The following is a 12,807-nucleotide window of genomic DNA, read 5'->3' as shown; positions in this document are numbered from 1 at the left end:
GACTCTTAGTACCACACAGACACTGGCAGGATCATCTGACTTCAGCTTGTGCTGAAACATCAGACGCCCAAAGCCAAAAATGTTACGTTTTCAGCACAGGAACATACCTCCGGCTGGAATTATTCAAACCTGCGTTTGCTTTGTCACAGAGAAGCATGCTGCAACAGTGTTGGGGAGCTTTTCATTGTGGAGTTAGGGCAATGCTCAGACTGTTAAAACCTTTTTTTTTTCTTAAAAACTAAGAAATCCAGCAGAAATTTCTTCATAGAAACAGAAAAGTGGTGCAAAATTTCGAAAAACACACACAGCGGCATTATTCTGAAGCAAATAATTCATGAAACTATCTGGAATTTCGGCCAATTTTGCTGTCAGATGACTGAATAACTGCATCTGCTGACATATCGGACGGGAACATATCAGGTAGCACATCAGAGGAAACACAATGTAACAGGTAGAAGCAGAAGCTAGAATTACCCCAAATACAACAGTGGGCTCGTTGATCCATGCAAGCTAATGAAGTTCCGTGTGTCTGTTGCTTTCTGCTGCACCGACTGAATTAATGAAGCCAATAACTAATACTTTTACTTTGTTACTTTCCTCTCCTCGTCCACATCAGCGGCAGGAAGGTGCAGTTTGTAGCAGAAATGAGAGTCATGCCACTGAAAAGCTGCCATAACAGATTTCTGATCGCGGTAAATGACACATTACCTCTGCAGCACAGAGCGCAGCTATTGTGTTTGGCATTTTCTCCCTACTTTGTGCTTCCATAAGGTGTTCTGTGACCATTTATGTAACATTCAACATGTTACACTCGCCAAGGCTCAGCTTAATTAACTCTCTTCAGCAAATAAAAGGAGTAAATGACGTGTATGATATTTAATATTCTCTCAAGGACAGAAAGACCACGTCGTGCTTAATCACAGTGACATCCTTTTAGATTCTGAATGATAGAAAAATATCTACATCTGCTGAGATATATATCTTTTTTACAGTTTTTTACAATATTAGCAACTGTAATCCATCGTTGGCGGCCGTGGGATGTTCAGATCGAGTCGAGACGACTGATCAATCAGTGATTTTCCCTTTTCAATATACCCTCATTGTGCTGCACACAGTTGTGTGAACAACCTTCATAAAACAAGTGGTTCTGGGCATGAAATGGATTGTAATGAATAATAATGGCTGTTTGAGTAGGCAATTTTTATGGAATCATCTAATTATATGATATCTAATACTTTCTTTCTGTGATAATGATTTCCCCAGTATGTGATTGATAAGGCCGTCGTTTCCAGAAGAAAGCAGCGCTCAGAGAGACGATGTGCTGCAGAAGAACTCTTCTGTCATTGTAAGTCACATACAAACGATAACATTGATGCTCGTCAGCTGTGACCTAATGAATGTAATTTTTAGATAGTTTTTATCAGGCTGTAATTAAGTTAATTTGCTTAATAGGTACTTTTTTTATTAGTTAATGGAAGAAATGTGACTGTTGTAGTTGTGGCGACAGGCTTCTGCTTCACATTTGGTTCTCAGGCCGAATTTTATAAATTATCGGACTGAATTCTAACAGGAAAACTGGGATCTTAAATCCCCCATAACGGGATCTCAGCACATTCGGTTCAGAGCTGACGCAAACACAGCGTAGGACTGGAACGTGGTCATCAGTTAAATACTTTCTCACTCGGTTCATAAACTACAACCTTAAAACATGTGTGATGACACCACGTTAAAGGAGAACAGATTATTGTACTGCCGTTTAAGTAAGAGTAAATAATAGCACCATTTTGACTAATAAATACAAGTTTTCATGCTGTAATTAAATTCCACACCAATAAAATATGTATATTGATGTTAAAGTGTGTTTAACCTATTGGCAGAAATGGAATATAACAAATTAGTTGTTCAGGATGATAATATTGGGTGTTTCAGAAACCAGAAACAGGTGAAATAAATCCAAAAATGCCCGTATGGATAGTGGAAAAGCCCTCCTTCTTTTATATTCATGCTGCAGCAGCCTGCAGTCGCCAAAGAGGGACGAACCAAACACAATGAACAGCTCTTTCAAAGTTTTTGCTGTTCCAACAGCTGCTGTAGTTTGGGAGCACACAGAATACAGTACGGGGCTGTCGCTTTTTCTTTGAAGTTCAAACATCTGTTCGAATGTGGGGAAATTGTTAACTCCAGAAACCCAATTGAATTAAAAAATTACTGGTAAATACTTCAGAACACAGGCTCTGTAGTGATTACTGATGATGTCTTCCACTTTGTGATTAAAATGGAGAAAACTGGTGTGCAAAGCCACCCTAAAAGGGCAGTCGTGACACCAAACAATCTGGGAGGTGGTGTTAAGAAGTATTTTGGCCTTTAAACCAAAAATGGTGTCATTACGAAGAAAATAAGACCAATTATTGACTTTTAAAGGAAGCTGAGTTATGGTTTAAACATACTTTGAGGACCTTTCTCTGATAGTTTCTCTGTCCACATTTTACAGCGAGTTGCAATAAACTTGAGGGCGATATAATCTTAACTATCCACTGCTCTTGGTTGTGCTGGTGCTGTTATTGGTCATTTTGCTTTAGGTGCATTGAGATGCGAGTTCGGCTGCCTGTGCTCGACTTTATGTGCTGCCAAGAAGCGCTGGTGAGGGGTAAAGTGTGAAAACGCTGCGGTCCAGTTGGGAACACGTTACTACAGTTAACAAACAGCAGTGGATCACATGGAGAGACGCTGTTAAAAAGATGCTTTTTCTCTGGTTTCTTCCTCCAAAAGAAAGTCACATAACCAGGATGAGGAAAAGAAAGTGATTTCAAAGGATAAACTGATGACTTCTGTTCAAGTTGCAGGAGCCTAAATTTAATTGTGAATGGAAATGACACAGGCCTGTTTGGTTCTTTTATATTTTTACTGTTTTCTAAAAGCTGCCTAACTCAGGTCTGGAATTCCTTGATCTACATCAGTTGACTGGTATATGTCACTGCTTACTACAGACTAAAGGTCCATTCTATAGCATTTCACAAAACCACAAGCCCAGATACTTCCTACATTAACTATTGGTTAAACAGTCATTAAATTGTACAAAAAAAAGTCTTTCAAATGACAAATTTTGACTTACCAGTATGGACAAACATGTGTTTGACGTAGTTTTGTTTTGCAGTAAAGGTTTTACTGCAGAGAGTGCATTCATACGGCTTCTTTTCCCCCTGACCAATCCCTCCTGCAGCCTGTTGCTGCTGAGATGGCGCTTGCGGTACCGACATGGGGTTCGGGAATGATGGCATAGCAGGGGGCGGCACTGCAACAAACTGGGGCTGCTGCTGGCCAGGAAGGTAAAGGAAAGGCTTGTGGTCTCTAGCCGGCTGTGTAGGAAAGAGTGTGGGCAGGAAGGTACTTCCAGCAGTGCCCATCGCTTGGGAATTGCTGGTCACGGTGAGCGGCATCCTCAGATTGCTGGTGTGTGATTCTACGTGGCGCAAGTACTGGGACATGGGACTGAGTTTAATTGAGTTTGGCAGGGTCTGCATCATGCTACTGTCACTAGTGCTGTGGGATGTGTCCCCATCCTCTGTCTTTTGCACATGCTCTGGGGACGAGTCATTGACCTCTATCTGCACTAGAGCTCCGTCGCCTTGCTGCACTTCCCCGCCCCCGTCTCGGCTGAAGCCCGTCAGGTACGACTGCTGCTCCATGGTGTCTGGCTCTGTACTGATGGAGGAGCTCACCCCTGAGTCAAAACTTTCAATCTTGGATTCACTCTCCACACCCTCGTTGTGGTCGATATCGTCTCGGCAGTCCCCCATTTCGTTGTAGCAGTACTCGTCTTCCACCTCCTGCTTTATGTGCAGCCCTTCTGGGTGAATGCGTACCGGTCGGGGCTGCTTGCGGCAGTGAGTAGACTCTGCTGTGGAGATGAAGCGGTCAACCTGCTGAGATCTTTCCTGGATAGGGTTTATCCAGGGTGGATCTTGAGACTGCTGGTCCTTCCGAGTACTGGGATCATAATTTGCCGATTGAGGGTTATGGATGTAAATGGGGCGCTCGCGGGTGCCGTTCTGCAGAGACAGGCTAGAGTAGGAGTACAGTGATGTGTATGTACGATCTACATTTGACTGTGATGTTGCTTGCATATAACCTGACTCTGCGTCACTGCTGGGCCCAGAGGTACCAGACTCTGGTGTTCCGCGGGGTGTTTCCTGACCAGAATCTCCTGGTATGCCAGGAAACCCCCCGGGTCCGGCCAAGCCCACATTCTGGGAAACGATGCGGGTACACTCATCAATGACGGTCTTAATTTGAAGGATGCTGGCAGCAGTAAGGATCTGCAGAGCCTCTGACTGAGACACTCGCAGAATCCCACTGTACATAAAGTCAATCAGCTTCTGGATGGACTGAACTGAGACCACAGAGGGAATCTCAATGTCGCTGTAGCCCAAGAGCAGCTTGTCCTGAAAGAATGGGCTTCCAGCAGCCAGCACGCACCGGTGAGCTCGCAGCATACTTCCATGGATCCGAACAGTCACGTCACAGAAGTGCCCACGGTTGCGCTGCTCATTGAGGGTCTCAAGTACAGAATTGCTGAAGTTGTGAAGATTGATGTTATGAATGCGCTCGGTCATCCCCTTGCAACTGATGTTACCTGCGGGCAAGGAGCAACACACCTGGCTGAAAAACCTCCACAAACACAATCCTTCCTCTGCTGAGCTGAATTTAAATAAAACAACAACATAAAGTCACTGCTGGTTTCAAAGATATATCAGTCGCACTAAAACTGTTCTCACATACAAGCTTAAACCTGCGTAGAAATTATTGTTTAAATGAAATCTGCCCTCAAACAATCAGTTCAGATGCATCACAAGCTTTAAAGTATCTAAAGCGACATCTCAGCCCATTCTGATGGCAATTTCGACATCGCAGCCGTTGTAAACTTCCACAAGGATGATTAAGATGGTTCCCATCTAATTACTCCAAGTTCCTTTCGCTCAGTGCAGATTTCTGAAATTTCCCCAACCACCATTAGGTGGTGCACTGGGTTTAGAGGACAACAGGCCTCTTTTGTCAGCCATGTGTTCACCATGATGGCGCTTCCAAACTATCCTTGGAATACACTAAATCTGACCCGGCTGAGCAGTGTGGAAGATATCCTGAGGAGCTTCTCTGCTCGTTTGGGTGTTAAAAGAAATCTAAATCTGAACCTAAATAGAGGGACAGAAAGCCTAAAATTGTAGATTTTAATGAAATGAATTTAGTTTTCATATAAACATTCTTAGGTAATGACTGAGGTTGAATGATTATTGAACACTTCTCTGGAAACAATCTGGCTGCTTTTGATCTTGGAAAAATTCTTCTCGGCATGTATAAAAATGATATATAATTAATTTACACTCAATGAATGAAACATTCAATTATGAAAACCTCTTGTTGACAAAATGTCTGGCAGTGTGGAGGAGATTACTACTGTACAAGTGAAAAGAAACCTGTCGAACACAATTATATTTAGGTACTAACAATAAAATTGTCTTTAACTGTGACAGATGGGTTCATCCATTCAAATTCTGCAGCAGCAGTAAAAAGAGGCACTAATTGTTACACAAAGCATAGTTACTTAAAGTTACTAAAGGAACCAAAAATAAAAACCGAAGCGCTCCAGTACTCACAGTTAGATGACGCCTTGTAATGAAGATGCTTGTGAGGCTGGTGATGAAGTGCGGGTCAAGCTTTAATTTGCTGGTGGAGATGGCTGATCAGAGGCCTGGTGCTAGGCAAGGCTGTCAGTCCTCTCTATTCAAATCATGTGTTGTTCTGCCACAGTGTTTGGAGGGGAGAGAAAAGACAAAGACAAATCTTAATGCCACATACTGCCTCGTCGATATTGCCACTCCCTTAATGAACCCGGAGCCACAGTTACAGGAATATCTGCCACATGCGTGCTGCAACAGATGTGTGAAGAGTTTTTAATGCAAGACGAATGGACGATCCTGTGATCACATGACTGCAAAATTACAAATCAAGGTTGAAAATAGCGTCATGGTTGGAGCCACTTCTTTTCTCAACATTTATCTGAGCTGCTGAGCAACAAAACCACACCCTTCCCGGGAAAATTATTCCAATGTTTCATGAATTTACATGAAGATCTTTTTAAAATATTTTAGAAGAGCTCTCAGTCACCCTCATGCGCATGTGTGTGTGAGAGTGTGTGTGTGTGTGTGGGCATTTCTCTAGTTTTTTTGCCATTTCATAAATCAAAAAATTAAGCCACACAATGTCTTACACAGATATAGAGCAACATTAGATGTTACAATAATAGAAATGAGCTAAATATTGAATACACAAGGCATTCAGTGAAAAACACAAAAAAGGCATTCAACGACATCAGGCATGTGATGTGCTGGTTTGGTGATGCTGGGGAAGCCTAACACAATTGCTCTTACACTGTACAAAACACATTAGTATTTAAATGTCTGACTTACAAACTGCCAACAAATATAATGTAAAATGAACCACATTTCAGTCACACACTCATGGTATCATTTAGGGTCAGGCAAGCTGGAAAAAAGCCTTTTTTTTAAAAACATCCCCCTTTATTAGTCCCACATTGTTAAGAATACTGTCAAGCAGCACTGAAGCCTTTAGAAGTATCTGGAAATTATGCCACATGTTCGTCGTTATTATGAATTTCAAACATAATTCCACGTTTGACCTGACTTCTCTTAAATACTTTCAGCTTTTTTTTTTTGTAAATTCAGTAAAAGACATTTAGTATCAGCTCCTTTTGCTACAAGACGAACATCAAGTGCTTTCTGTAAAATGCCAGTAACCAGGCAGCGCCGCTGAATAACCAGAACAGGGCTTGGATCTGACCAGACCTGCATATTAGTGTTGACACAAATGATTTTTTTTTACCGCTCTCAAGAACTTCTGAAGAGACACGAACGTAAAATCCACAGATGCAAACTGTGAGATTTTAAACGAGTGACCTCTGGATTTTCACCACAGGATCTTTCTCTGTGTGCACCCTCATCCGAAGGTAACAGATACACCGTCCACGATCAAAGTTTACGATTTTATCTGTTTTCTAGAGCCGGGGAGCACAACGTCTCGGAAAAAGAGCGGAGTTAAGGTGTTATAAATCACGCAGCTGTGTTCATACTTCTTTGGGTTCACAGGCCCCAGTTTGAGAGGTACTGCAGCGACTGAGATGTCATCGAACATATTTCATCATTAGATATGGACAAGTAATGGCATGTTTAGAAGCAGAGAGTGATCGCTCAACACTGAGACGAATGAGTGTGTGACAGCACACGATCTCACACACACACACACACTGTCATGGTCAACATAAAAATTAATTTCTGAGCAAAGTCCCTTAACCCTCACATTAAAATTAAACATTAACCCCCTTCTCTTTTCGAAGCAATAAACTTAAAAATAACCTAATCAACCAGAATAACTCATATGGGCCATCTAATACTGGTTTCAATTAAGGTCTGAACCCATAGGCAGACATTAGCCTGGATCCTGTATCCAACCAATAACATCTCCAGCTATAGGTGTAACCTTTCCCTTCACTTCACCCCGAGTAGGGAATAATTCTCAAACGACCTCATCAAAATAAAGAGCACGCCGTATTTCAAAGTCTTCTGCTTTATCAGACTCCACACACTCGGGTTTGATTCCATTACGATGGCAGATATTTGACCTTTTTTCTCTTTCAGCAGGGGTTAGCTTAGAAATGCAACTGTATCTGTTGCCATGGGCCGTTTTCGTGTCTACTTTTAGACAATGCCAACATGTGTATATGCTCCCTCCACGGCTTCCCTCTCCCAACCAGACATGTAAATCCACCTGCCTGTGGGGTAAAGTGAGGTGAATGCTAGCAACAAAGGAGCAGGCCAAAGGAAGCAGGCTTCCGTTGCCCAGACTGCCACTCACAACAGTGATTCCATTTTAGCCGTGACACAGTGGGTGAGCAGCAGCCAGCGCCTACCTGCAGTGAATTCTAATCAGCCCAGGGGTCTGTCTCCCTCCCTCCCTCCCTCCTGTACCCTGCCTTGGACTAAAGGGGCTGATGATCCTTCAAAATTAATTAGATCCTCGTAGGAGGCGGCCATTTTCTTTCACTTGCTAATACTCCAAGAAAAAAATTAATTTCTATATCAAACTAAATTCCATGTGTGTGCCTCCCGCCATATTGATTTTATTTCTCTGTCTACCTGTTTCCTGTTTCATCACGTTGAGACTCTCTCCGTCTTTTCCTCCATACATCCATCTGTCCGTCTGCGCACCCCTCCTCCCTCCTTACAAACCTTCCCGAGCGCCCCCCACCCCACGCCTCTCTCGCTGCATCTCTGCTCCCAGCTCTGTGTCTGCCTCTGTGGAGTTTACTGTCAATAAATCCCCAGAGGTCAGTTTGTCTGCTGGAAATCAGACACAATGCTTCAGACCGCCAATGCAATGCATGCCTCGCTGCTGCCGCCACAACAAAAGACCAAGGAGGGGTGGAGGATGAAGGAGAAGAGGTGGGGGGGTGGAGGGTGGAGTGGGTTAAAAAAAGAGAGAGAAATTAAGACAGGGAGATGAAGGCTGCAACTTCGCCAGCCAGACTCCAGGTTAATCAGCTGCCTGCATTAGGTGACAAGCTGCTGAAATACACAGCATCGAATTGGACATTAGTTAATCAAGAGGGGTGGGGGGTGGGGGGGTTAAAATGGTGAGGATGGGGGATGGGGTTGAGAACAGACACAAGAGGCACGGTTATGAAAGGAGCAGCATCAGCCATGTGAATAATGTACATCTTGAATATGCAAATAATGCTTAAAACACACACTACAAGCATACATCCAAGGCCCCTGGTACATTTAAATCCGGAGACAAAAGGGCCACAGGGCATTATGAAAAGCTCATGTCCATGCTTGTGCATGCAGCCTTTTGATGAATCTGACGCAGATTTGCACATATCAACAGTGCTTTATTGTGTTGCGCCTTATTAGCAGAAAGTTTGTTTGAAATCTCAGCTGCTTAACGATCACTGTCCAAATTACAATAATTAATTTCCGTCATCCGTTCTGCCCAAGTGCATTAGCATGTAAACAGCAGAAATCCTGCTTTGATAGTATGCGGTCTAATGTAATTCAGTTCACAATATAAATATGAACAGAGGACATGGGGATAATTTCAGCAATAATCAAGTGATGAAGTGCAGATCTGACAAGAGATAACTGAGGGTGTGTGTGATAAATTACACTTTGTTCCCTTCAATCTTCTCACAACACAGTACGTACACACACAGCTCCTCATTAATAACTTTTCTGAGGAAAAAAAATCAAATTAAATGTCAACTATCGCTGTCTCATGGCTTCTTCCATCGACACAGTAAAAAAATGATCAGTCTCTGACCAACACAGTTGTGATTGCTGATTAAATCGAAGTAATTCAGAGCAGCATGTCTCTTATTACCTTTGAGTGTTTCTCTACAATGCAGCGAAGCACTTAACACGCAAGTAATGCATCTAACTACAGTACAGGAAAACTGGCAGAAAACACATCACGGTCTCAGGATTTAATTGATTTGCCTTTGCGGCAGCCACTGAAAACCATCGACACGCACGTAACGTAGGCTGCTGACGGGGACAGCCAAGATTTTCACGCAACATCTTTTCATTTGTGCTTTTCCTTGTCAGGGTGCACGCTTTCAACTGTCTCTATATGTAAAGGCAACTGTAATGATAACATGGGTGAAATTATTTTGATGCATACGTCGTTGCCCTGGCGACCGTTACATGTGACATATCTCTGACCTTTGAACCGGCGCTTTACCGATAAAGAACCCGGGAGCAGTAAAGTAAAAATCATGCAAACACAATCAAATTGAATTTACTGATTCACTAAAACACTTTTTCCTATTACGAATGCTCCCCTCCTATTTGGTCAAAGCGTCGTGAAGTAATTACACCAGAGAAATGTTATGACCCCCGCTCAGCTGGGTTTGCTTGAATAAGTGCTTTATGCGTTTCTGTGCATCACTGGAACATCTGTTAACTCCTTATAGCACCCCAAATTTAATCTGACTGTTCACCATTAGTTCCACTCCCGATAAAATGTCTCAAATAGCACAGCAGATTAATTTGCTAAGACATCCAGTCCAGAAGAAAGCCACTCAATGTGACAGGATGTGCGGCTTTCAAATAAATTCCTCCAGCACACAAATAACAATAAACACTGCAATACCATTACGCAAGTTGGGGGCAGTTAAAGTATTTTTTTGACAGGACAGCTTGTTCAACTTCATCATTTCTGGCAGGAAGGCACCCCCCCACCACCCGTTATCCATAGCAGATCCATTGTGCTTTTACAGATGGGAGGATAATCTACTTCTAATATACTTTTTTTCAGGCAAAGTCCACACAAACACTCAGGAATTAGTGCTATCGGTAAAGATTTCCATTATGTATTTAATGAAGTTTCCTCCAGCCAGCAGCATAACAGGGAAGAAACAAACAGCCACGGCTGGCGTATGGCCATCTAAATTAAAGGCTGTGCGTCACTTTGGTGGTAGAACTGAAGCTTTTGAAAAATAACTTTGAATTGGCAAATGGCTCAGCTTTTGTTAATGAGCATTTGACCAAAAAGGAACCATCTGACTACTCATATGATAGTCTGAAAAACACCTCAACCCCCGAAGCAGATAATGCTTAATTCAAGAGTTATCATTTAGACACAAGAGTCCGCAGCAACTGCCTCTTTACAACTACTACACAAGTCAAGGACATTTTGCCCCTCCAAAATAGGACCTGACAGGCCATTAAGAGATCTTCATGAACCTACACAGATGCTCACATAGGACACGTTCTCTGTCCATAACTAGCTATTACTGCACTGAGTGGCTGATACATTCAGCTTGATGAAAAACGCTTGAATCAATGAATGAACAACATAGTATGTAAACAAGATCTCAACAGGCAAAGCGCACGGTATAGAAACGCTGTAGCACCTTTCTGCACTCCAAAGAAAACAGTGTCGCCCAGTTTTCTGTCCTTGAGAGATAAACCAGCAGAAAAGGCACTTTGTGCTGATTTAAAAGAATAAATTGTGAGGAGCCTTTGGCAATAAGCATGCTCATCTCACTCTGTAGAGAACAGCAGGTAAAGTGTATGTATCGGTCACTGAGGAGCATAAACAGAATGAAGCCACACTTTTGCATGTTTATTCTCAGCTCAGGAAACTAAAAAACTCTTGTAGACACACAGGGTTAAAAGAGACACGGTTCTGTACTTATCTCTGTCTCACACATGTGGTCAAACAGCCGTATCGAAGATAAGTTAAGACTGTTTTAAAACATTAATACACATCGCACTCTGTGAAATGCTCTGTGCACGTGTAAAATCAGCACAGCAAATGAGCCTCGAACGCCGGGTTTACGGCCCAACCTGTGGGAATGTAATGGTGAGCAGACCCAGTGGTTCTGGACCATGTGTTTCACCAGCAGCTGCACGAGGGCGCACGAGCCGGTGGATCCTCGTGCAGCTGCTGGCACGTAGCTGAACTCTCACAAATGCACAAGGGCGCTTTAAGCAGTTCAGCCGAGCCCTGCAGGTTCAGCAATCTGGCCTCCCTTAAAGAGTTTGTCAGCCTCAATGTTTGCCACTGAAAGGCATTCCTCAAGCTGCAAAAATGACGTGCAGCAGAACTGTTCATTGGCTGAATGCGAGAAACACTAAGGAAACAGTGAGAAAGGACACTGAAAAGAAGGTTTTCTGATGTAACACATTTCTCCAGCCTGTAGCTACTGTTACAACTATACAAATTCCAGCCGGCACAGATAAAATGGGTCATTGCAAGTGCAGATATTCCTCAATATGTGAGTAAGTTTATTAAATCTGGAGGATTTTGTACCAGCACTGTTCATTTTGAGCCCTATAGATGCGAGCGCTGTTTCAGTGTATTTATAGTATGGCAGGCTGTTGTGTAGTAAATACAGATTATATATGTCTCCGCAGCTCATTTGACATACGACCCATCTAAAAATGTAATGCTGACGCACTGAAACACAGTCGAGGGCAAGAGCTCCCTATACACACTATCACCAAGTGCTGGTCCGTATGATCCAGCCTGCTGATCCACTGAGTAATATGAGTTAAATCTAATGAATTACACAAAAGTTGGCACAAAGGTGAGGTTTTCTGCTAATCCAACAAGGCGGGGCAATCTAACCACATTGGGAAACTTTATCCATACAATACTGTGTTGCAAGACAAACTTAGGCAAGAAAACTACTGAGTTTCACAAGAAAGGAGAGAAAGGCCAGAAAAGATTTCTGCCCTTTTTGTGTCAATCTTACTGTTGTGAAGGCAAAGCCAAAAGTGTCGCTGGATGGATCATTTGGAAAACTGAGCTGAGAGAAATATCCGTGTCGCACTCTGAATATGCAGATAAGTAAGTGCCATGAAAATCTGGTTTTAATGAGGACAATAGGGTAATTCATTTAAAGAGTGAGTCACTTCTCGCTGGGCTTTTCTGATGTGCACAGTAACTCTCAGTGTTAAGACACAGTGTCAGTCAATAAATACACCTTGGAGAAAACGAATGACAAAAAGCAAGCCAAGGTAGAGTCTCAAAAGTAGGAAAAAACGCTGCCGAGGAGCTTCACATGAGTCACATTTACTGTATATACACAGAGTCATTGTTCACGGTGAGTGTGTGTGTAACACTTCCATCAAAGCTGTTAACCTGAAGGTCACAATCTTCAGCAAATATTTCCTTAATACAGACTACGGTTAAGGCCTTTTTTTATTCGGGGCATTTGTTTTTGGTTTA

The 12,807-nt window shown here is 42.7% G+C and overlaps 1 protein-coding gene across 2 annotated transcripts in view; it reads right to left on the bottom strand.

Moving 5' to 3' along the window:
* zbtb20 (zinc finger and BTB domain containing 20) overlaps positions 1-12,807 on the bottom strand; it is a 32,190-nt gene that overhangs the window by 12,137 nt on the left and 7,246 nt on the right. For both annotated transcript variants that reach the window (XM_072375785.1, XM_072375784.1), the window contains 2 exons: positions 5,652-5,796; positions 3,113-4,633 (listed from right to left, as the gene is read on the bottom strand). In XM_072375785.1, the coding sequence (XP_072231886.1) occupies positions 3,113-4,613 (1,501 nt within the window). In that variant the 5' untranslated portion in view covers positions 4,614-4,633; positions 5,652-5,796. The remainder of the gene's footprint in view (positions 1-3,112; positions 4,634-5,651; positions 5,797-12,807) is intronic.

Source organism: Leuresthes tenuis, unplaced genomic scaffold (genome assembly GCF_036924035.1).
Source record: "Leuresthes tenuis unplaced genomic scaffold, fLeuTen1.0.hap1 SCAF_21, whole genome shotgun sequence".
Classification (NCBI taxonomy): domain Eukaryota; kingdom Metazoa; phylum Chordata; class Actinopteri; order Atheriniformes; family Atherinopsidae; genus Leuresthes; species Leuresthes tenuis.
This window is presented reverse-complemented; position numbering and strand designations above follow the sequence as displayed.